This window comes from Salarias fasciatus, chromosome 11, assembly GCF_902148845.1.
Source record: "Salarias fasciatus chromosome 11, fSalaFa1.1, whole genome shotgun sequence".
NCBI classification, from domain to species: Eukaryota; Metazoa; Chordata; class Actinopteri; order Blenniiformes; family Blenniidae; genus Salarias; species Salarias fasciatus.
Genome location: NC_043755.1, coordinates 28424089 through 28447641, shown reverse-complemented (window position 1 = coordinate 28447641; position 23553 = coordinate 28424089). Strand labels below are relative to the sequence as shown.

Genomic DNA, 23553 nt, shown 5'->3' with positions numbered 1-23553 from the left:
AAGAGGGTGATGGGGGGAAGACAGAGGGATGTGGAGGGTGATGGAGGGTGATGAGGATGATGGAAGGATATAGAGGGGTGTTGGAGGGGTAAGGGTGGGAAATGGAGGGATATGGAGGGATGATAAAGAGGTAACGGAGGGATGTGGAGGGTGATGGAGGGATGGGCAGAGTGATGGAGGGATAAGGGGGTGAGGGAGGAATATGAATATGACAAGATATTACCAGATGACGGACAGGTGACAGAGGGATATTTAGGGGTGACGGAGAGATATGGAGGGATGATGAAGAGGTGACAGAGGGATATGGAGGAGTGATGGAGGGGATAGAGGGTGATGGAGATATGGAGGGTGATGGAGGGATAAGGGTGGGATATGGAGGGACGAGGGACAGAGGGATTTGTAGGGGTGATGGAGGGACGTGGAGGAGTGATGGAGATACATGAATACAAACAGATGTTACCAGCAAAGACGTCTAGAGCCCCTCCACCCCCAGGCCCAGAGCCTTGCTACCCCCCTCCTATGCCCCAGGCTCCTCCAGGCCCCTCCACCCCCGGGCCCAGGCTGGCCCCTCTGCGCCGGTGGCAGCAGCCCGAGCAGGGGAGATGCTGCAGGTGTGTCGGTGGTGGGCCACACCGGGGGCAGAACAGCCCCCCCCCCCCCCCCCCCCCCCCCCCCCCGCGCCATGTCCTGTCGCCATCCTCCCTGCAGCTCTGTGGAAATCCAATGAGTCACGGGGTGAAGCGGGAAGACAGCAGGGGACTCGAACCATGCTTCCTCAGTGAGGCCCCGGCAGAGCTGCGCCCATCCCGCGCCTTCCACACGTTAGCGGCGGGCGGCGGGCGGCGTGCGGCCGGAGGACGGCTGCAGCCCCGCGGAGCGAGCTGCAGCGGACACGAGCCGGCCATCACTCACCTCAGGTGGCGTGTCGAACCGAGTCCCGCGGAGCAGCCATGTTAAGAATCCACACGAAGCGAGCCCCCTCCCCGGGGTCAGCCGCCCCTCTCCGCGGGGCCGATCCAGCAGGTAGAATCCAGCGGAGGGCAGCTCCCCGAGCGGCCGCGCACCTCGCTCTGTTCCCCGGAGCTGTGGCAGCGGGCTGTCGGGAGGACTGATTGCCGGCGCGACAGCTAGCCGTGCCCGAAGGGAAGAGGGCAGCCCGCCGTCTCCGCCGCGAACGCCGCAAACAGAACCCTGTGGTCGGTCAGCTTCATCGACTTCACCCGCCGGACGACCGCCGCGGGGCCGCTTCCACGGGCGATCCCGTCGGATCCCGATGGAGCTCGGCGGCCAGCCGCGGCTAGCTGGGAGCGAGCATGCTGCACCCGGAGGAAGACAGTCCGCACACCGGAGGCGCAGGCCGGCGACCGAGTCCGCCTACAGGCGCAAGAGGAGCCGCGGGGCGGCCGGCTGGAGGCAGCTCTGCCCCCCCGTGGAGCTCATACCGGTCCGGGAAGAGGGGCAGCGGTGGGGCGGCGGCGGAGCGGCGCGAGCGGACAGGCTGCAATCAGCGCGCACTCCCGACACCCAGCGAGTGTGGCCCGGCGCGTTCTGGAGAAATATCCCACAAAATGGCTGCCAAAACAAATTCACTGCATACACACACACACACACACACACACACACACACACACACACACACACACACACGGACGGACGGAGAGAGAGAGGGGCTGAGAGAGAAAGAGAGGAGCTGAGAGAGGGAGAGGAGCTGAGAGAGGGAGAGGAGCTGAGAGAGAGGGGCTGCGAGAGAGAGAGGAGCTGAGAGAGGGAGAGGAGCTGAGAGAGAGACAGGAGCTGAGAGAGAGAGAGGAGCTGAGAGAGAGAGAGGAGCTGAGAGAGGGAGAGGGGCTGAGAGAGAAAGAAGCAGAGAGAGAGAGGAGCTGAGAGAGGGGCTGAGAGAGACAGGAGCTGAGAGAGGGAGAGGGGCTGAGAGAGAGACAGGAGCTGAGAGAGGGAGAGGGGCTGAGAGAGAGACAGGAGCTGGGAGAGGGGCTGAGAGAAAGGAGCTGAGAGAGAGAGGAGCTGAGAGAGGGAGGAGCTGAGAGGAGGTGGGAGAGGGGCTGAGAGAGAGAGGAGCTGGGAGGGAGAGGGGCTGAGAGAGAGACAGGAGCTGAGAGAGGGAGAGGGGCTGAGAGAGGGAGGAGCTGAGAGAGGGAGAGGGGCTGAGAGAGGGAGGAGCTGGGAGGGAGAGGGGCTGAGAGAGAGACAGGAGCTGAGAGGGGCTGAGAGAGAGACAGGAGCTGAGAGAGGGAGAGGAGCTGAGAGAGGGAGGACCTGAGAGGAGCTGAGAGAGGGAGAGGGGCTGAGAGAGGGAGGAGCTGAGAGGAGCTGAGAGAGGGAGAGGAGCTGAGAGACAGGAGCTGAGAGAGGGAGAGGGGCTGAGAGACAGGAGCTGAGAGAGGGAGAGGGGCTGAGAGAGAGAGAGGAGCTGAGAGGGAGAGGAGCTGAGAGAGAGAGAGGAGCTGAGAGGGAGAGGAGCTGAGAGGAGGTGGGAGAGGGGCTGAGAGAGAGAGACAGGAGCTGAGAGAGGGAGAGGAGCTGAGAGACAGGAGCTGAGAGAGGGAGAGGGGCTGAGAGACAGGAGCTGAGAGAGGGAGAGGAGCTGAGAGACAGGAGCTGAGAGAGGGAGAGGGGCTGAGAGAGAGACAGGAGCTGAGAGAGAGAGAGGAGCTGAGAGAGAGAGAGGAGCTGAGAGAGGGAGAGGGGCTGAGAGAGAAAGAAGCAGAGAGAGAGAGGAGCTGAGAGAGGGGCTGAGAGAGACAGGAGCTGAGAGAGGGAGGAGCTGAGAGGAGGTGGGAGAGGGGCTGAGAGAGAGAGGAGCTGGGAGGGAGAGGGGCTGAGAGAGAGACAGGAGCTGAGAGAGGGAGAGGGGCTGAGAGAGGGAGGAGCTGGGAGGGAGAGGGGCTGGGAGGGAGACAGGAGCTGAGAGAGGGAGAGGAGCTGAGAGAGGGAGGACCTGAGAGGAGCTGAGAGAGGGAGAGGGGCTGAGAGACAGGAGCTGAGAGAGGGAGAGGGGCTGAGAGAGAGAGAGGAGCTGAGAGGGAGAGGAGCTGAGAGAGAGAGAGGAGCTGAGAGAGAGGAGCTGAGAGGAGGTGGGAGAGGGGCTGAGAGAGAGATAGGAGCTGAGAGAGGGAGAGGAGCTGAGAGACAGGAGCTGAGAGAGGGAGAGGGGCTGAGAGAGGGAGAGGGGCTGAGAGACAGGAGCTGAGAGAGGGAGAGGGGCTGAGAGAGAGACAGGAGCTGAGAGAGAGAGGAGCTGAGAGGAGGTGGGAGAGGGGCTGAGAGAGAGGAGCTGGGAGGGAGAGGGGCTGAGAGAGAGACAGGAGCTGAGAGGAGCTGAGAGAGGGAGAGGAGCTGAGAGAGGAGGTGGGAGAGGGGCTGAGAGAGAGGAGCTGGGAGGGAGAGGGGCTGAGAGAGAGACAGGAGCTGAGAGGAGCTGAGAGAGGGAGATGAGCTGAGAGAGGGAGAGGGGCTGAGAAAGCGGGGCTGAGAGAGGGAGAGAGGCTGAGAGAGGGAGAGAGGCTGAGAGAGGGAGAGAGGCTGAGGGACAGAAAGAGCAAGTGAGAGAGGGGATGAGAGGGAGATGCAAAGTAAGAACAAGACACATGGTCAGTGAGTGTGATGTTGGGTTGGGAGTGTGCTGGTCCTCAGTGTTTGGAGGTTCAGTCCCTCAACAAGCGCTAAGAAGTTTAGAAGCAACAGAAACAAGATGACTTTATTCAAAGTGTTTATGAAACAGAAACCCACAGCCTGCGTCCAGACTCACTGTTCTGACAGCTACTAAAAACTACTACAAAAACTGGCTATACAAAGCCTCTGCGCTGAGAGAACACAGGCTGCTTAAGTGGAAGGCCTCAGCGGTCATGTGCTGGGGCAGAGCCACATACGAGTCCGTCTCTGAAGACCAGTCCAGATGGACATGGTCCTAGATGTTCAAAACATGTGGAACAGGAGCATCATTTGAAGGGTTGGGTGAATCAGAGGCAAAGAAAACCAACGCTTGAGGCTGGGCGCAGGTCAGCTGATGGGTCACGGGACAACAGAACGCAGACAGGGTCACAAAGGTCATGTCCACAGCTCACTTCTTCTGCTTAGGAGGAGGCCTGAAAGAGGGGAAAACACCTTCAGACCACATGAAGACTCGTGTCATCAAGTCCAGTAACCGAGAGGGATCTAGCTGCAGACCTCCACTGTCAGCCGGCTAATGGCTGCTCCACTGTCAAACGGATGTGACGTCAATCTTTTTTTTTTTTTTTCCAGTATTACGCATCTTATTGGCTCTTTCACTTCCAGCTCCTCCTCCTTTTCTCAGAGGAGTGTCTATCTACAGACCTCCACTCTCAGCCAAACCGTCATTTTTTTCCTGTTTTTTCCCCACCGTTTATTGAAAACAGCAATGTATACATAACATTTTTGGTGTCGTATCCAAAGTCATTCCACAGTGTTTCAAGTATATTTTTTTACACTTTCGTGCAATAAAGAGATGAAGGAGGAAACAAAGAGGACAGTAAAGAAAGGAAAGGGGTGAAATATGCCACATATCGCTAGGGGGAGTCACAGGTCAAACAAAAACGTCCAAAGCAGTGTGAGTGTTCAGCCGAACCGTCTTGGAGAAACTACACCTCCACCGTCAGAAGGAAGCGACGTATTACTACGTCAACTAAATGAAAACGCTCCAGATTATTGATTTAAACGTTAATTTGGGCAGACAAGTATTTTTCAGCGTATTTGTTACCTTGGTTTCCTTGATTCATTAGTTATGTTGCATTAAAATAGGAATTAAAATGCAGGTTATCAGCAGAGCAACATCAGTGCGTGGGCTCCTCCGTTTCATGTAATGATCTAGAGCGTTTTCATTTCCGAGAGAGAGACACACAATTGTTTTATTTGCCTGACAGTCCTATCATAACCTTTGTTTTTACATTTACTGCTGTTTTAACCGTACAACGGAGATAGCAGCATCAACTCAAGTTTTAAAGATATTAATTTATCATACGCAACACAGGTAACATAATTTCCAGTCTGTTTCAAAATCACTCTTTATGGAAATTAGTTATAGTTATTATGTGATGGTGATTAGAGTAATTCCAAAAATCAAAAATAATCTTCTTAGCCAAAGTTCAAGACGTTTGGGCAGGTACACTTTATCAAATGCTATTGGTGTTAACGACTTTTAATCTCTTATTATGCAAAAGAGTGCTGTTTAAATAGGATTTACAAAAACAGGGACTTGAAGTTTAAGATTTTACTGGGAAGATGTCATATGTTCTCATAATTATGCTCATGTGCAATAAAACTATGCTGAGTGTGAGAGATATGGACAGTTTGTGCCATTTTAACGAGTGGCTGAACCATTGTTAATGTTTTTTGCTGTTCGTAGGCACCCCACATTTGCTTAATTCATATCCTGTGTTTTTGTTTTATTTTATTTCATGGTTTCTGGAAGCACTGAGTGTCCTTGAATGCCTCACAGAAAAACGAGCTGTCTTTGAACTAGACACTAGGAGTGTCGGAAAAAGCAGTTGAAGCTGACGAGGCACGTTATGAAGCTGGATTGGAACCAAAAAATAAAATCTATTAGAAATCCATCCCGTGGATCTTCATTGCCGGGGACTACGGGAGCAACATAACCTAACCAGAAAGTTTTTTTTTTTTTGTTTTGTTTTACCCCAGTACTCAAAAATAGACCTCAATTAATATATTCGCAAAAAAAAAAATAAAAAAAATTAAAGATTTGGGGCAGCCTTGAGCCGGCTGACAGTGGAGGTCTGCAGCTGGACCCTCTTGCAGTAACCCCCCCCCCGTACCTGTAGATGCCCACCACCACAGCGTGGTCCCTCTCATAGGGCTCCAGCGTCAGCTGCTCCTGGGGCTTCATGTTCTCTGCGCTCATCTTCTTCACTTCGGAGGCAAACACGGCTTCCGGAGCTGCCGTGGAGTCGATGCAGTTCGCCTGGAAGACAAAGAACACAACATTTCAGAGCCGCTGACCCCAACCCCCACCCACAGCAAACGCCACTCCGTGAGCCCCTCCAACCTCTGCTTCATCCAGTCAGCAGTGTGTGTGTGTGTGTGTGTGTGTGTGTGTGTGTGTGTGTGTGTGTGTGTGTGTGTGTGTGTGTGGGGGGGGGGGGGGGGGGGGGGCCCCAGACTGAAAAGTCTGGCAGAAACCCTGCCTTACATATCTGTAATTTGAAGAACTGGGTCCAGCTAACATCAGTGAACTAATTCAGCGCTCCAAACCTTTCTTGTGCCACAGAACAGTTTATAAGCCTAAACTTTCGGTGGAGCAGAACGGAGCACTGAAACACCTCGACCCAGCAGTGACTGAAGCTCTCACCCATAGATTGTATATAAATGGACAGACCTTTCGTGATGTCACCCATAGAGTTCCCAACCGCCGTTCTGAAGACTTTACCGAGTCCAGCAGGACGTCTCCACATTGAATATTTGAAACCGGATGTAATGTGATTGGTCCAGCCCGTCACGTGACCGCATCACGTGGACAGAGGAGGTGCTGTGATAGGGCCATTTATGCAAAACTTTAACTAGTAATATAAAATCAACAGATGATTTATGTGAAAACCAGAGTCTGGTGAAGCAGCAGGTTGTAGAAACCAGTGATAGAGACCAGAACCTGTCCTGAAACCGGGCGCTTTATATGTTTATTTGCACTCTGACAATCGGCATTTTTGAATGGGTTCCAATGAGACCGGGGCTCTTTTTGAAACGAGCATCATCGCCCCCTGCTGGAATCTCTCCGGAATTACAGCTTTTTTGCACTTCGGCATTATCTTCATGTTTTATGAGTGGAGGTTGGCGCCTGCTTTCACCCCCAATTTCCACCGCCGCCGTCTTGTTCCTAAAGTCAAAGCACACTGGAAGTGCAGCGCGGCGCCGCCTGGAGGGGGAGGGCTGCTCCTCAGAGAGGCGCTCGTCTCTCCATGTCACACAACACTTGATATAAACAGAAAACAAATAAAAACACCTCATTTCACTTCTACGAGGGGGGACCCAAAAGTTTCCGGACTGATTCTATTAATAAAAAAATACAATGAATTTCCGACTTTGGCCACTAGATGTCGCTACAGGATAGCCTCATGCGTAACTGTGCCAGGTTTGGTCTTCCCCCATGCAGTCAGCTGACAGTCACTGTTTGTGTTGACAGAGTTACACCCCGCTCTTCGGTTTTTCAAGATGGCGGATACCCACTGACAGGCGCTCTGTCAAAACATTTTGTTTTTTATTGGGAGAAACACTCACCATGTTGCAGACATTCTTCAAGAAGGATTCTTAGGGTGTCTGAGTGGTTTGGGCCCTTTAAGAGTAATCAGATTACATCACGAAGACCAGGCACGCAGAGGACAACAATCCACTTCCAGAACAGAGGAAAACGTCACAAAAACTGAAGAAGACGTCCTGGTAGATCCACGCAGGACTTTTGATGACATTGCAGATGTGATGGGAGTATTGTAGAGATCCAGACAGATCATCCTCAGGCGGTTATTAGAAGCAGTGAGACGAAGGCTCCCGGAAATGGCCGCATCATAGCAGACAGCAGACCACAGGACGCCCCGTTACGCACAGAAATAGCACCAGATGTTGTGCGTAAAGCATATTTTTTGACTAAAACCGTGACCAGCCAGCCTCCCCACCGCCATATTCCCCTGATCTGGCCCCGGGCGACGGCTTTTTGTTGTCACAGATGAAACTGGAGCGGCAGCGGAGAGGTAAGGCAGGCATACAGGCGGGGGAGGGAAAATCGAAGTTCTATCTTATCGGCACAGTTACGCACGGTCATGGCGACTCTTCTGAACAGTGAAAATCTCGGGTGCAACGTTGTATTCAAGCCAAAGGAGAGGATTTTGAAGGTGACAATTTCAAAAAATTGCGAAGATTAAAAAATAAAAAGTTATAACCAGAGTCCGGGAACTTTTGGGTCCCCCCTCGTACAAGTGGGCTCTGCTCGTTCAGCCACACTGCTCTGTGATTTATAGTTCTAGCATGGTGAGGACATGATTTATGTTTAGATCTCAAACGAGTGTTTTTCTTTATCCAATAGTTATTTTTGTGTAAAGAACTGCTGTCTGGGACCCGGTTGACCTGATGCTCGTGCCTCCCGACGCGGCATAATAACAGCATATAGGAAAAAATTTACATCTGAGAGGTCATGCATCGTGTTTTATTTTGAATGTTCTGGTATAACTTCCTGTCTGGTGCTTTCTCAACAACACGAAAATTTACAAGGTTTTGAAGCGGCGGCGCAGAAAATGGACCTGCAGCGAATCACCGGCACTGAGCGCCGGCGCTTCAGGGACACAGCGCGGCACGACGCTTTGGCGTGCGGTGGAAATTGGGGGTGAAGTTTCAGTTTGATTTTGCACTGAAACAATCTGTCACTTGGTGATGAAGGCACCATATTTGGAACACAGTGCTTCAGGACCTTCTCTCGAAGTACGCTATCCCCTTGAAAACAAAAATAAAGAAGCCACCAGTTTTCAAGATGGCTCACATTCAAAGCATTTTTTTAACTGGATTTTCTGTGAATAATCTCATTCTGATGCTCTATACATCTAAAATTTAGAGAGGAGAAATTTAAATTAAATATTTTGACGATCCGATGAGTTTTTTTCTCTGATATATAGGACAAAGTTAATTTTGACCGCGTTTTACAAACAATGTAAAAGAAACTGGCTCGTGTGTTGGTTGAGTCTGGAAACAGCTTTCTGCTGACACAGCTTCCATTGGTTCTTTTCGTCCTGACTTTTGCAGACAGCAGTGTTGAAGCAATACCTTTAAAGCCGCGTTCACACTAAACACGATTTTGCATCAAAAATCGCAACAACACGAGAAGTTGAACGCGCGTCAATTTTGAGGTCCGACCATGAACAACGCGGTGCGTCTGTGGTGGGAAGGCGGGACTTCCAGCCTTTTACTGTGTTAGCTTAGCATCATGGCTGACCCTGTTGAGCGAGTGGTATATGCTTAATAAAGCCAGACGACGACGCCGTGCCTGGTGCACGATGTGATCCACAGACGGTTGGAGTTTTGCGAGTGTCACCATTCGCTCCAGGAGCTGCGCCAGAGTCGCTTTCCCCGGCCCCGCCCCCTGACGTCACCATGGACACGTTCTGACTGGTTTGCCGCAAAATCGCGACTCGTCAAAAGTTCAGATTTCTCAACTTCAGCGTCAGCCACAGAATCGCGTCACTGACGCGAGAACGCCCCGACGCGAAGCGAAAAAGCATCCGACGCGTCACGTTTCGTCGCCGGTAGAACGGCGCGTTCCCCATTGTTTTCAATTACATTTAGATGCAAAACGCGGAAATCATTTGGCGGTGTGAATGCAGCGTAACCGTCAGTCTGGCAGCTGTCCTCAGGTCTGAGCAACGAGAACCTGCTCTGCCTCAACATCTTTCTGCCAGTCCCAGTTTCCAACAGGACCGGGACGTGCTCCATGGTGGACTGGACTCCAGCCCGTCACACATGCTGATAAACTTCAAGGTAGTTGAAGTCCGCATCGTCTGTGACAGGTGAGAAGTAACTCGACGCTTCAGACCAAAACTCTCATGCTTGCCATGCAGTTTTCTTGCCTTTACCACAAAAAGCTGATGCAGCATCACAGTCAGTGAAGGTGAGAACGAACAACGTACCACTGGATTTTTCTGGGCCAAGATTCATCGCAATATCATGAACTGACAACCTAATGGCCTGACCCTGACCAAATTCAACCCAAATCACTTCTAACCTTCAACCTGAAGAGTAGCCAAAACCTTTACTGCAGCAACAATTAGAGATGTTCCGATTCCGATACCAGTATCGGAAATTGCGCCGATACTTTTCTGAAAATTCTGGCATCGGTATCGGTGAGTCCTGGAGTCCAGGCACCGATCCGAGACCATGTCATTAATTAAATTAGTAATCTATTTACTGGTCAGCTCCGTTAGCTCAGTTAGCTCCTTTAGCTCCGTTAGCACTGACACTTCTTCTTCTGCAATGTTATACGGCAGCTAGCATCCCATTGGTTGCACTACCGCCATCTGCTGGTCGTTAGCTCTGACACAGTTCTTTGCCGTGCCACTGCTGCAACTTGCTGTTCTTGAGAAGAGGAAGAAGAATGGATCAGGTGACAGACGCACAGCGCCGTTAAAGAAGCCTATTGTTTTGTTTAGAGTGCAGCTTCTGCAGCTGCAGCTTTGGATTTTTATTTTTTAAATGTAACTTCATAGGTTGGTTTTGGACGATAACATTTTGGAAAGTAATCTTTTAAGTTGCTGGTTGAACTATTTTTTTACTGTTCTATTTAAATGCCCTGTTCATTTTACTATGTTATGTTTGCACCCTAATTTAAAAAAAACTGTAGATTTGTTTATTAAGTTACTGTTGCACTGCTGTTATTTATACTGTTTTATCTAAATGCCTTCCTTTTACCATATTGTGTCTGCACTTCCATTTAAAGGGGCACAGCGCAGTTTTAAATATTAAATTATCAATTATTCACACCCACACACGTTTGTACCTTTGCCTGATGGGCAGCAAGAGCTATTTTTGCAAGATCACAGTCGCTCCTATTGTCCTGTGCAGGGCACTGAAGGCACAGCAATATGAGTGATTCGGGTACGAATCGCTCTGAGCCTGATGTAATGCGCCTCCCGCTGGCCTGGTAATCCTTAAGTTTCGATTTGTCCGCCATTACTCCACCAGACGCTTAGCAGCAACAACTGAGCAGTACTGAGGATGAAGCTTCCAGAAGTAAGAACAGACCGGCTTCTAGCACTGCCTCAGCTCCACACAGACCCACCAGGCAGAAGAAACTTACATTTTACTCGAGCGCTGCTAAAAGAGCGAGGAAGGAGTTCCCCTCTTCTGTGCACGTACATGGGCACAAGCCACAGACACGAGCTTTTCACTAAGCTACAGTTACGCCTAAGGCCTGCAGGGGGCGCTGTTTCACATAGAACGAGCAAACTGCGCTGTGCTCCTTTAAAAATGCAACAACATATTTGTAGATTTATTGAAATTGTTGTTGTACCACTGTTTTATATTGTTCTATTTAAATTCCCTTTAATTTAAAAATATTGGGGCTGCACTTTTAGTTATTGAAAATAGTTATTCCGAGATTGATTTAGTTCAGTTGTATTTGCACTGCTGTTTTTTATCCTGTTCTATTTAAAAATAAATGGCTTGAATTTGCTGTATTGATTCATGTTAGAGGGTTTCACCTGAGCCGGGCCTCACCACAGTGATGATCATGTGACAGTCCTGCAGGCGAGGCATGGTGTTATTTTATAATATACTGGTATCAGATCGGTACTCGGTATCGGCCGATACCCACAGTAAAAGTATCGGAATCGGTATCGGGAGGCAAAAAATGGTATCGGAACATCTCTGGCAACAATGTGTGTGTCACATGCCTTTATCGACACACTCAATGTGTTGATCTGCATGAACACAGTCAGCTTCTTCAAGAAAGGACTTCAGCCTTCAGGGCTGATGGGATTGTTTGAAAGAGCCTGCTCTCCTACTGGACAACTACTGCATTGCTGGGATGTGCGGCGACTCTCGTCAGCTTGGAACCCAGTCTTGTTGTCGCTGTGCCACAGGAACCTTTTAGTTTGGTTCTGTCTGTAACTCTACATCAATCTCATTTACCACTACTACAACCAGTTAAACTATTATTTGAGATATATACAGGGGCTTACCAGAGAGCATTTGGGACACTTAACTACACTACAAACTACAGTGAGTGCACCATGACAGCGCCAATGTCACCGGCGAGCCCAGCTTGTGTTGACATCACTCTTATAAAACAACACTCACCAATTGCACCTGACCACAACATTTTAATGACCATGGATTTAGTCCTTAAACCTAATGCACATCTGTCAGACAGCTTCTCAAAACTGGAATTCTGGGTCTTGTAATAGCTGCTACGTTGAAAATTGGGAGACATATTGGAATTTAATTTGACAACCACTTTTTCAGTCACACCACATTCATTTTGAAGTTTGGATCATCAATATATTTCTCTTCATTCAAGTTCTACCTTGAAAGTAGGACTGGGTGGTATGACCTTAAACTCACATCACAGTATAAACAGGCTCTATGCACAACTCAACCACTTCCTGAACTTCAGGAGGCTCCTTGTTCCCTGTCTTTCATGATAGGATGAGCTGAATAATGCAGGTGTGTCTGAAGCTGTTCCAGAGGTCAGACACACCTGCATTAATCAGCTCGTCCTATCATGAAAGACAGGAAACGAGGAGCCTCCTGAAGTTCAGGAAGTGGTGAAGTTGTGCGTAGAGTCCATTAAGTCCTTTCACAGTGACGGAATATATCGCGGTATAAATGTTGGCGTGTAAAACCTATAATGAAGCGTTTCTGAATGGGTTTGTAGTCGTTTAATTCACCTGCATTTGCACTTCATGCCACTAGGGGTGCTGTTTACATGTTCAACCTTATTTTCACACAGACACCACAGAAGAAGGATGGCCCCTGAAGCCAGGCTCTCTCTGCATGTTGGTAGAAAGAGTGTTTAGCAGGAAAGGTGACCAGAAGAAGCTGGAACGTGTTCAATGATGCGTTGCTCCGTTTTTCAGTAAAACAAAGGATTGAGCATCGTTCTGCACATTTTATTTACGTAGTAGCAGTTAAACTGTATCAGGGGAGATGACGGTATGACAGCAGAGCGCAAATCTACCGTGGCCAAATTTATATTGTTTCTACCGTCATACTGCGTATGGCACGCAGCCCTACTTGAAAGATATTTATTTTTTCCATTTAATGCAGCGGCTATATGGGATTTTTAGCTCGATTACATACTTTCCCTTAAAGGTGCTGTAGGCAAGATTTTGCTAGTCAATGCTAATTTTTCTGTTTTCTTTGGATTAAATGTCAGTATCCATTGATAATCCTTTAGGAGTAGGGCTGAACGATATAGGGAAAATATTGAATTGCAATATTTTCCCTCAATATTGCAATTGCGATATAGAATGCGATATTTAATTTAATCTGTTTTAATTATTTGTTTCAAAGTTTAAACATTTCTTTCCCATAGGTTAGTTCTATTTGTTTGAATTAAATATAATGATGTATGACTTGTAACAAAGTGAACTTTATTAGAACTCTCATTTAAAAAACAGAACAAAATCTGTAACTTCAAAATGCAAAAGTCACTAAAAAAAACAACTTAAGACACCTGGAATTAAGCACCTGTGAAATGGCTTTGGCCTGTGCCAGCACTCTAGCGATCATTTTTTCTTTTGATCCCATCATGTTGGGCTCTCTGTAACGAGGTTCTGCTCAGGGATGCTGATCCCTCTGTGTCTCAGTCAGAGCTCTTCTTTTTCCAACTGTGGGAAAAGTGTCCCACCAGCTTCCTGCACATCCTGTTGCCCCTGAGACTCTTCCATCTTTAAGTACATTTTCTAAAATATAAATATGAATAATCACATTTTTGTCATAGGAGGCTACATCAACATAAAACCCTCACATTCTGTCCTGACCACACTGGCTATGTTTACATGCAGTTTACATGCAGGGTTCAGGTCAATATTCTGGTTTCTGAAATATTTGGAAAAACCCGTCTACCTGCTGAAACAGACAGTTATTCCTGTTTACATGATCAGGATCTCCCCATTCAAACCACCACCACAGACATCATGACTGCATTTGCACTTCATGCCACTAGGTGTGCTGTTTGCATGTCCAACCTTATTTTACACAGACACCACAGAAGAAGAAGGGCTGCAGGCGCTGTGCAGGCTCTCTCTGCATGTTGTTTGAAAAAAAAAAAAAGTAAGCAATAAGACATGATGCGATGCACCTTTTTTCAGTAAAAGAAGAACTGAACGATCGTTTCCGCACATTTTATTTACTTAGTAGCAGCTAAAATGGATCACGAGCAGTTCCTGTCCTCAAAAGACAAGGATTCCTTGCGGATAGAAGATGCGCAGAGCAGTATTTAATGTGCCTTTCGACCGGGATATTCCTCTCTGTCTCCCTCTCTCTCACACACATGCGCACGTGCGCACGGAGCACAGCATTCCTTGCAGAGGACGTGTTGCTGTTCCACATCTTTTTTAAATCCGCTGCCATTGTGCAAAACTAGGTTCGGTGATCACGCTGCTGGTACCTTGTTAAACAAGCAGTCTGCATGGCGCGCTCTGATGTAAATTTGCGTCACGTCCTATCGTGTACCTTGCGATATGCAAATCGCGTTTTGTAATATCGCGAGATTATCGCAAATGCAATACATCGTTCAGCCCTATTTAGGAGTGTAGCATAACTGCTCTACCGCGAGGGCGCAGCGTTTCCATCTGTCTCTGTTCTGAGCTGAAAAGGAATCTCGACAGCTCCAGGTATCTTTGACCAATCAGAAGAGCCCATGAGGCTCTAACCGTGATTGGTCGAGGGGTGTTGGTCGCACGTTCTTGTGGGAGGAGCTTAACTTGTGTAAGGGCGTGATGTCAGAGAAAACAGGACAGGATTGGCTGTGCTGGGTTTCAAATCGCCATCTTGCCGAGGTAACCCTAAGCAAGATGGCGGAGATGCGGAATCCTGCCTACAGCACCTTTAACAGTACATCCCAAACTTCATTTTCACCAAGTTTGGTGCTTGTATCGCCAAGTGACAGATTCTTCAGGCATATTGTCATCTGCTTCACTAAAAGGACATTTGGAGGCAGTGGTCGGAGACAGGATGTGTCTCGGGATGCAGCAGCACCGTGACTCACCTTGATGGAGATGACAAAGTGTCCTCCATTCTTCAGGAAGTTGTGAGCATTCAAAGCCACGATCCTTGTCTGGTCAGGCTGAGCCACATCCGCAAAGATGACGTCCACCATACCTGCAGGAAGAAACACCGTCAGCACCCAGCGGAGCTGTGGAGGGCCTGCACAAGGTGGGCTGGGGGAGGGAGACAAGCTAGTTCTGCTCTGGCTTGGTGACGACTTCCGATTCTCTGAGAACCAGACCTACGTACCAACCAACATGCGGTACTTGTGAGGATGACGAGCATCTTCAATGATTGGGATGATATTGGTGCGTTTTTTAGCCACATTGAGAAGGTCCCGGCCAGACCGATGGGAAAACTCCACAGCGTAGACCAGTCCGTCCTACACACACACACACACACACACACACACACACACACACACACACACACACACACACACACACACACACACACACACACACACAGTTAGTGCACGTCAGCCCCTCCACCACACAGCACGTCTGTCCACAGTACTTACTGGTCCCACGATGTCAGACACATGGGACACGGTGGTCCCTGACGCAGCTCCCAGGTACATCACCTTCGCGCCGGGCTTGATGTGGATCTGGTCCACACCTCCCAAGATGGCCGCTGCCAGTTTGGAGCGGAAAGGATTCCAGGCTCTGTATTCAATCTTCGTCTCTCCCTCCTGAGAAAACAGTACCACTCAGGAACAGACAGACTTCTTCACACCAGAGCTCGGTCCAGTCCGCCTGGGTCTGTGTTCGCTGTGGTGCGGTCCACAATGTGAAAGCACAGTGGACTATCTGGCAGACCAAGACAGAGGGCGTGAAGTAGAGTGCAATGCATTATGGGTAGTAAACACAGCTCTCAGCAGGAATGTGATCAAACAGACATGAAGCAGAGAAAAACTTGGCAAATGCCTGGACAGACGGAGAGCAGTCAGGAAGTGCAGGCACTCAACAGGCCACATGTGACTTGTGGCTAACCATTAGCCACCAGCCAGCTAAAGGGACGGGATTTCCATCGTCATTCTGGACCAATCAACGAGCCGTGGTGCTGCTGTTCATTTCAGGTGAAAGTAGGGATGTGCGAGTACCGATACCAGGTATCGGGCCGATACTGGCTTATTTCAAAGTATCGAGTACTCGTGAAGGCTACCGATACCAGCCGCCGATACTCAAGGCAAGAAAATCCCAGGCGCAGTGATCCCTCCTCACCAGCAGATGGCGGTAGTGCAACCGAATGGGATGCAAGCTGCCGTTAAACATGAACGAGGAAGAAGCCCTACTCCAGGAGCTGGCCTGACGGGCGCTGAGCTACACTGCAGCAGGTTGATTCTCCATGAGTCTCATCCAGAGCAGAGACAACAGGATGAATCCAGAACGGCTGCTCGTCACCAACACTTCAGTGGAAATTATTTAATATAAAACAAAAATGTTTGCAGAATGCTAACTCTACAATGCTAAAATAGCTAGAGGAGGTGGCCATCTTGTTCATTTGCCACTAGTAATTTGTTGAAACACCTCAGGGCGAAGCCTGTGGACGAGAGGCTGGCGCTGCTGTGCTGGAAAAAAAAAAGTCCTGCAGCCAACTCGACAGCAAACTCTGCAGAAGACCGAGAAACTGAAGAGCACAGATCCAAGAGCAGCACAAAGAACACCAGCAACTCTTACAGCAACTATTTAAAGGTGCATTAAGGAGTTTTTCAACTTTAAAAACACTTATTTTCCACCATAAATATTAGGGATGTCCCGATCAGGTTTTTTTTTGCCACCGAGTCCAAGTCCGATCCCTATCATTTTGAGTATCTGCTGATTCCGAGTCCCGATCCGATTCATTTCCATTATAGTAAAATATGTACATTATCTATAAAAAATAAATAAAAAGCTTATGAAAACTTCTTTTAATTTCTTACAGTCAATTCAAAAGAACACAGCAGTATGTTGCACATATTGCCATCTCTCTGTAATTACATCTTTTTGTAGCACGGAAAACCTAAATACATCTCATTTAACCCATTAAAGCCGGGCACGCATTACCGCTGAAGCATGCTTCAGTGTGCAGCAGCGCCCAGAAACGTTCAATACAGAGTCAGGAGGCAGAGCAGCAACACGATCTGGACCCGGAAACAGGACCAGTTATGCATTTGCCCGAGTTTGATGCATTTCATTGCCCAAGAAACAGCTGATTAGCGCAAAGAAGAAAAAAAGACCCGACGTCAATGGTAGAACTGTGCAACAGCGCTTCCGGGTTTAATGATAGAATTGCGCAACAACGCCACTACCGTACATGCGTCCCGGCTTCAATGGGTTAAAAAGGAAATTAAAGAAAAAAACAAACATATGTATCCAACCGAGTCCAAATCGGGAGGAAACTTCCGATCCCAATCGAGTCCGTAATCACGTGATCGGGGCCGATTTCCGATCGCATCGGGACATCCCTAATAAATATGTTACACATTTTTAATGATGTGTACAATGTGCCCTGACATATCCATTACCAGTACCTCTAACAGCGCTAAATTGTCGCTTCAAAGTCACAGTGCCGGTCCGGCTCCAGAATTTTTTTGTGGAGAATTTGAAAGGAATGACGTAATGCACGCTCCGGCTGGTTAAGTTTCGCTATGTCCGCCATTACTCCGCCAGATGCTTAGTGAGCAACAACTGAGCAGGATCTTCCAGAAAGTAAGAACAGACTGGCTTCTAGCACTGCAGCTCCACACAGACTCCACCAGGGAGAAGAAACTTACATCTTACTGGAGCGCTTCTAAACGAGCGAGGAAGGAGTTCCTCTCTTCCCATACAAGCCACAGGCACGAGTGTTTCACTAAGCTGCATTACGCCCAAGGCCTGTAGGGGGCGCTGTTTCGCATAAAACGTGCAAACTCAATGCACCTTTAAACTCAGGAGTTGTTCCGTCTTTGACTTTAGTTCATAAAAAAAAAAAGAGTTGTTTGTTTACATCTTGTACTTCGGTTCATTTAAAAAAAAAAAAAAAAACTCAAATTGTTTCCTCTTGCACTTAATTTCATTTAAAAAAGTGTAAAACTCAGAGTTGTTTGTTTTATTTTTCAGTCTATTACTTTGGATTTAAACATAGTGGCTGTGCTGCCTTTTTTTAGAAATCAAAGTCATTTTTCAAAAATGTTCTGTCATTGTATTATTTTAAATTTTATGTATCAAAAGTATCGGTGAGTACTGAAGATGAAGTACTTGTACTTGGCATAAGTCTGAAAAAAAAGTGGTATCGAACGTGCCTAGGTGACAGCACCCCGAGCTGCCCAGCAGCCGGTGGCATTGACCTTGTGCAAACCGCAGCCAGTGTCTGGTGAAGCGCCATACCTCCACACTGAGCCTCTTCTCTCCGTACACAGACTCTCCCACCACCATGTTCCTCGTAACCAGAGCGTCCTCCTTCCCTCTGCAGATAAACACTCCTGGAAAACACACACACACACAGTGGTCTGTAGGAAAACGCCGAGGGCCTCCGTCACCTCCAGGTGGAGCTCGAGGTTCTGTCTTACTGGTCAGTCCCAGTTTTTCTGTGTGTGTGTGTGTGTGTGTGTGTGTGTGTGTGTGTGTGTGTGTGTGTGTGTGTGTGTGCGTGTGTGTGCGTGTGTGTGCGTGTGCGTGTGTGTTGGTGACACAGACCCCCAATACCCCTGGAGCAACGCCCCCAGCTCTCTCCAGTACTGCCTACAGGCCAGACCTCCACCCAGGAGGGAGAGCAGTGGGGCTGGTCTCACCTGGGTTCAACCTGCCGACGTTTATGGTCAGAAGCCAGGCGGGGGTCCCCTGACCTCTGACCTGGATAGCTCTCATCCTCACCTTCATGTCTGTGGGGTTCAATCAACACCTTCTTCCCTCCTCCAAAGCCTCCCCTGCCACCTCCTCTTCCTCCTCGGCCTCCTCTTCCTCGAGGGGCCCCCCTTCCTCCTCCACGACCTCGGAAGCCTCCGTCAGGAGATTTGAAGCCCCCACCTGAGAGAGACGGGCTGCTGCTTTGAATGTTTTCACCACCAGACAGACCACTTCCTGTCAGCTGCTTCCCACTCACCTCTTCCTCCTCTGAAGCCTCCTCTTCCTCGGTCCCCGAAGCCTCCTCGACCCCCCCGGTCCCCGAAGCCTCCTCTTCCTCGTCCCCCTCGGTCTCCACGTGGACTGAAACCTTCAATGGGGACAAGACAGACACTGAGCACATTTCAATACGATTCAGCGTCCATGGCGATGGAGCTGCCGTGTACAGAGGGACACCATGGCAGCAGCACTCAGGAATAGTGGCTTTATTACACTTCAGCCCCGTCTGGACAGCGGTTCAACTCCCAGGCTGACCTGCAGTGGTTCAGGAGGGCTCAGAGCCATGGTAAGGCTCATCCGATAGATAGTAGCAGCGCTCTATTGGTTCAAAGCTCCTGGCCTTCAGCCAGCAGAAACAGCTGTCCCAGAGTCATTTCTCTAACAGAGGAAGAGGCGGTTACCGTGCAGAGCGTCAAGTCTCCACTCAGGACCAACGTAAGAGACTGCAGTACAAGAAGCAGCCCAGTGCTCAGACTGGACGGTACGGCCGTCTGGACTGTCCACCAGGGAGGGACGCTGGGATCAGTGAAGAGCTGATCAGGGTTTCTCCCCAGCAGCTTCACTGTGCCAGTTAAAGACAATCAAATAGTTATAATATCTTTAAATCTCAGCAGCTGATATAAAGTGCAAATAACTGAAGGACTGTAAAAATCAGTCAGAAACGGAAGTTTAGAGATATTTAGAGAACTAACATTCAGTAGCACAAGATTCTGAGATCAGGCCTCTTCATGTTGAACTTAGACACGTGGCAGGAGCAAAACACTCAGGAACAATTAAGATGGTACCACAGAGCCAACAACCCGGAAAATCTGAAACCCGGTACCCAGAGAACCAGTAACCAGAAACCAGGCCACCAACAACCCAGAAAACTGGAAAAACAAAACCCCGGGAGAGTAAATCCGACATCAATCAGAGAGAAAAACAAACTAATCGGAGATCTATCAGAGAGGACAGTTGCCGCTCCACCGCCGCATGGAGCCGTTCTCAGAGAAGACGCTTCAAACGGCCTCAGGACCCGGACTGGGTTCAAGAACGGGTTCTGTTCTCACTGCACCTGGTCTCATGTCGGCTCTGAAGCTGTGGATCCGCGGAGCTTGAAGAGCTGAAGAACAGGAGAGTGGACAAAACACGACACGAGAGAAACGCGCCTGCTCTCACACGTGCTGGTCCGAGCTGAGTGCCACTTCCTGTTTATGTCCTGCAGCGCCCCCTGCGGCCCGGAGGAGGAGCTGCGCTTTACGTTGTAATAAATGGAAGAACAAAAAAAGCCTCCTTTATTTCAAAAATTAGTTTGATCGTTATTTTTTGTCTCTAAAAAGGATGTCGGGCGCTGTTTCCAAAAGTTTGTATATGTTCTTTGTTTTATTAAAAAAAGAGCTGTCCCCCGTGCTGCTGCTGCTGCTTGCTGCAGCGCCCCCTGCGTCCTGGGGGAAGAGCCCCCCCCCTCCCCCCCCCCCCCCCCCCTCCCCGGTTTTTTCTTTTACAAGACTGCACACAAAGAAGACGCTAGGGGGCGTTAAAGAAACGGAGAGCAAATCCCAGTGTAACTACAGTTGTGAAGGAACTGATGGATTACTGGCTCTGATTTATCCTTATCCAGTGAAGGAACATCATGTCACTCTTTGATTTTCATTTTCACTTATAAGGGCTGTTCCAATCCTTAACAAAATACGCACTACGGATAGTCTTCAGCCCCATAAACAGCACTGTAAATACCTTTGACCTTTGTAATTTTTCAATCTTTGTAATTATTGTAAATGATATTGACTCTGTAAAATCCCCGCCAAATTTGTTGTGATTGTTGTTGCTATTGTGTTAGTTTGTCTCTTAATTCCTTTATACTTGTTCCTTTGAAATGTGTTCTTTTTCCTATGTTTCCACCTCCACCGATACAAATTCCTCGTAGGCTACTGTACTCGGCTGATTCTGATTAATTTATCTATAGCCTCAGCTAACTCTGATCTAAAGACTGAAAATATCATCTAAAACCATAATGTATCTAAAATGACCTGCTGAAGGACAGGAAGGACAGGAAGAGAGAGAGAGAGAGAGAGAGAGAGAGAGAGAGAGAGAGAGAGAGAGAGAGAGAGAGAGAGAGAGAGAGAGAGAGAGAGAGAGAGGGAGAGAAGAGTGAAGAGAAGAAAACAATGTGAAACGATAGAAGAATAATCCTTCAATCAGAAGCAACACTCCAGACCAGGGGTCGGCAACTGCATGTGGCTCTTTAGCACCCCCCAAAGTGGCTCCCTGGAGCCTCTTCAAAAATGTGTAAGATGTTCAAGATGGTTCTTGTATCTTGTTGGAAATCTGTGTTTATTGTTTCTACATTTATTTCCATGCTGTCATGTTGGTATACGGGGATATTGGCAGAGGTGTGGCGCCCCCTTGAGTTTTAGATGAGTTTGGTAGTTCAAATGCTTCTGGCTGCTTATTGGTCAGTGGGAACATGTGATGGATGACGAGACGGGTTGAGGAAGTGTGAGGTATGTAGTGGAGGGAAAGTGCGAGTAAAGTAAAAAGCTGTTTGTGACCATCTCTGTGTTCTTCCTTTTGTTTACTCCTTATAAGAGTAAGCCGACCACCACCCATTTAACCCTCACGTTACAAATGTATTAAAATGGAAAAATATGGCGGGACATATTTTTTGTTTTAATATGGTTTCTGTAGGAGGACAAATATGAGAAACATTCTTAGTGTTTTACAATGCTGTAAAGGCGTGCATAATAAATATTCAATTTCAACATTTCTGTCAACGAAGATTTACGTCACAGCCTGCGACGGCGCTGCAGCGCGGTGCGGCGCCAGGCAGGCTTCTGCTGTAAACAAACCGGCGGGTCTGTCATTGCCATGGATCCCAAAGGTAAAAAGAGAAAGATAGATATTCAAGGAAGAATGGACTGAATCGTTTGCTTTCATTGCCAATGCGGAGATTGCCTGCATGTTTGCTTTGTAACGAGAAGTTATCAAATAACAAATTAGTAATTTGGAAAGACATTTTCAGGGAAGGCATGCTACATTTGCAGCCGACCACCCAGTTCACAGAGAGAGAAAAAGTGCTGCTGTAGAAATTAGAGGAGCGCAAAGATGGATTTAAGAAGTGGATTTCATCTCCAAACTCCACTCTTTATTTGATCGTCAACAAATATGAGCCATTTAATTCACATTCTGCCCAATGTATCAAATAGTATCAATCAGCGGTCTATTTCAAAGACCATCATTTGAATCGAAACACTTTTTGTTATTCTGCTGCATAGTTTTGACTTTGTAGACTTCCTGTGAAGGCTATACTTTCACAGCTTTTTTTACAGCTATAAAATGCAGAGTGAGAGGTTAGGTTACTTTATTGCAGTAAGACAGCTAGCCTTCATTAAATGTCAGTCACTTTTATAACCAGTTTCAAGAGAAAGATCATGCTGGTGGACCAGCATTTTACTATACTATACTTGTGGTAATGGTAGACCAGCCTGCTGGTGGTGTTGCTAATAATACTCATCCTCCCAGCATGATTAGCGACACCATGCTGGTCCACCAGCATAGCTATGGTGGTACACCAGCTAAACCAGCATCAATCCAGCATACACCAGCATAGACCAGCATAGACCAGCATGAAAATGATGCTGGTCTATGCTGGTTTTTCTAGCAGGGTACAGTAAACTTCTGTGTTGGAATCAAGTCACAATGCTTGAAATCCGTTGAGAACAGCAGCCAGGAGACCCAGACCAGCACTGGCCGGGTTTTTCTGCAGCTGAGCAGGTTCTCCTCAGGAGAGCTCCTGACCTGGTGACGGGGGACAAGGCTGTTTCTGTCATCAGAAAGTGTAAATGAACTAGAAATCTGTTTGAGAAGGTGAACAGTACGGCATGATCATATCTGACACTGAAAAGTACAGACGTTACTGCATAGCACTTACCATATCTGTTATCTTATATCTGTTATTTATTTCATTATATCTGTCTTAGATCTTTATGTAAATTATATTTAATTTATATCTGTCAGTTTATATCTATTACTTAATTATATATGTCTTAATTTGTATTTAAATTATATTTAATTTATATTTAATACTTAGTTGTGTCGGTCAGTATATTCCTGTTGCTTATTTAATTATATCTATCCTGATTTTACTTACAAATTGCATTTAACTTTTTCTTGTATAGTTGGCTTTGTATTTTTCTATTTTTCTTTCCGCGTTGTTTTGCTGCTGCAACCCTGCAGTTTCCCCATGAGGGACAAATAAAGGACTTTCAGTTCAGTTCAATATGTCAGTGAGCACTTCTGTCATGTCCTGTAAATAAACTTTTCTATTTTTGTTGCTTTACTGTGTTTCATGCTTTCATTTTTCCATTTCTTGTCTTCCTTTGGCTGTTTCACTCAGTCAGTTTTAATTATTCTAGAAATGAGTGTCCATTGTATTCAATGAACCTCTTCCGATTAAATTGACTTCATTTTTTATTACACTACTTACTTTATTTTTTACATTTTACTCTGGAAAACGTCTGTGTATGTTACTGTATTACATAAATATTGTGTGTGTTCTGACTGCAAGAATTGCTCCTCCAGAAACTTTTTATGGACATTTTTGTGGGAGGAAAAGAGCAACCACTCCAAGGTCTGTGGGTCTGAGCAGCTGTGAAAGTCCAACTGAATCATTTGAATTGGAGAAAAATTGTTTAACACACTAACTTTCTTATTCGGCATTGGTTCAAATATTTTTTAGAGCCCATGTAGTGAAACACTG

General features: G+C 47.7%; 1 protein-coding gene across 1 annotated transcript; it reads right to left on the bottom strand.

Moving 5' to 3' along the window:
• Positions 1-3689: 3689 nt before the first annotated feature.
• fbl (fibrillarin) lies at positions 3690-19999 on the bottom strand. The gene is made up of 9 exons (XM_030103549.1): positions 19870-19999; positions 18796-18906; positions 18567-18719; positions 18081-18175; positions 15254-15424; positions 14983-15115; positions 14735-14847; positions 5808-5953; positions 3690-4103 (listed from the first exon to the last, which is right to left on the bottom strand). Exons 1-9 carry the CDS (start codon positions 19877-19879, stop codon positions 4079-4081), a joined length of 957 nt encoding a protein of 318 aa, XP_029959409.1. The 5' UTR covers positions 19880-19999; the 3' UTR covers positions 3690-4078.
• Between the last annotated feature and the right edge of the window lie 3554 nt (positions 20000-23553).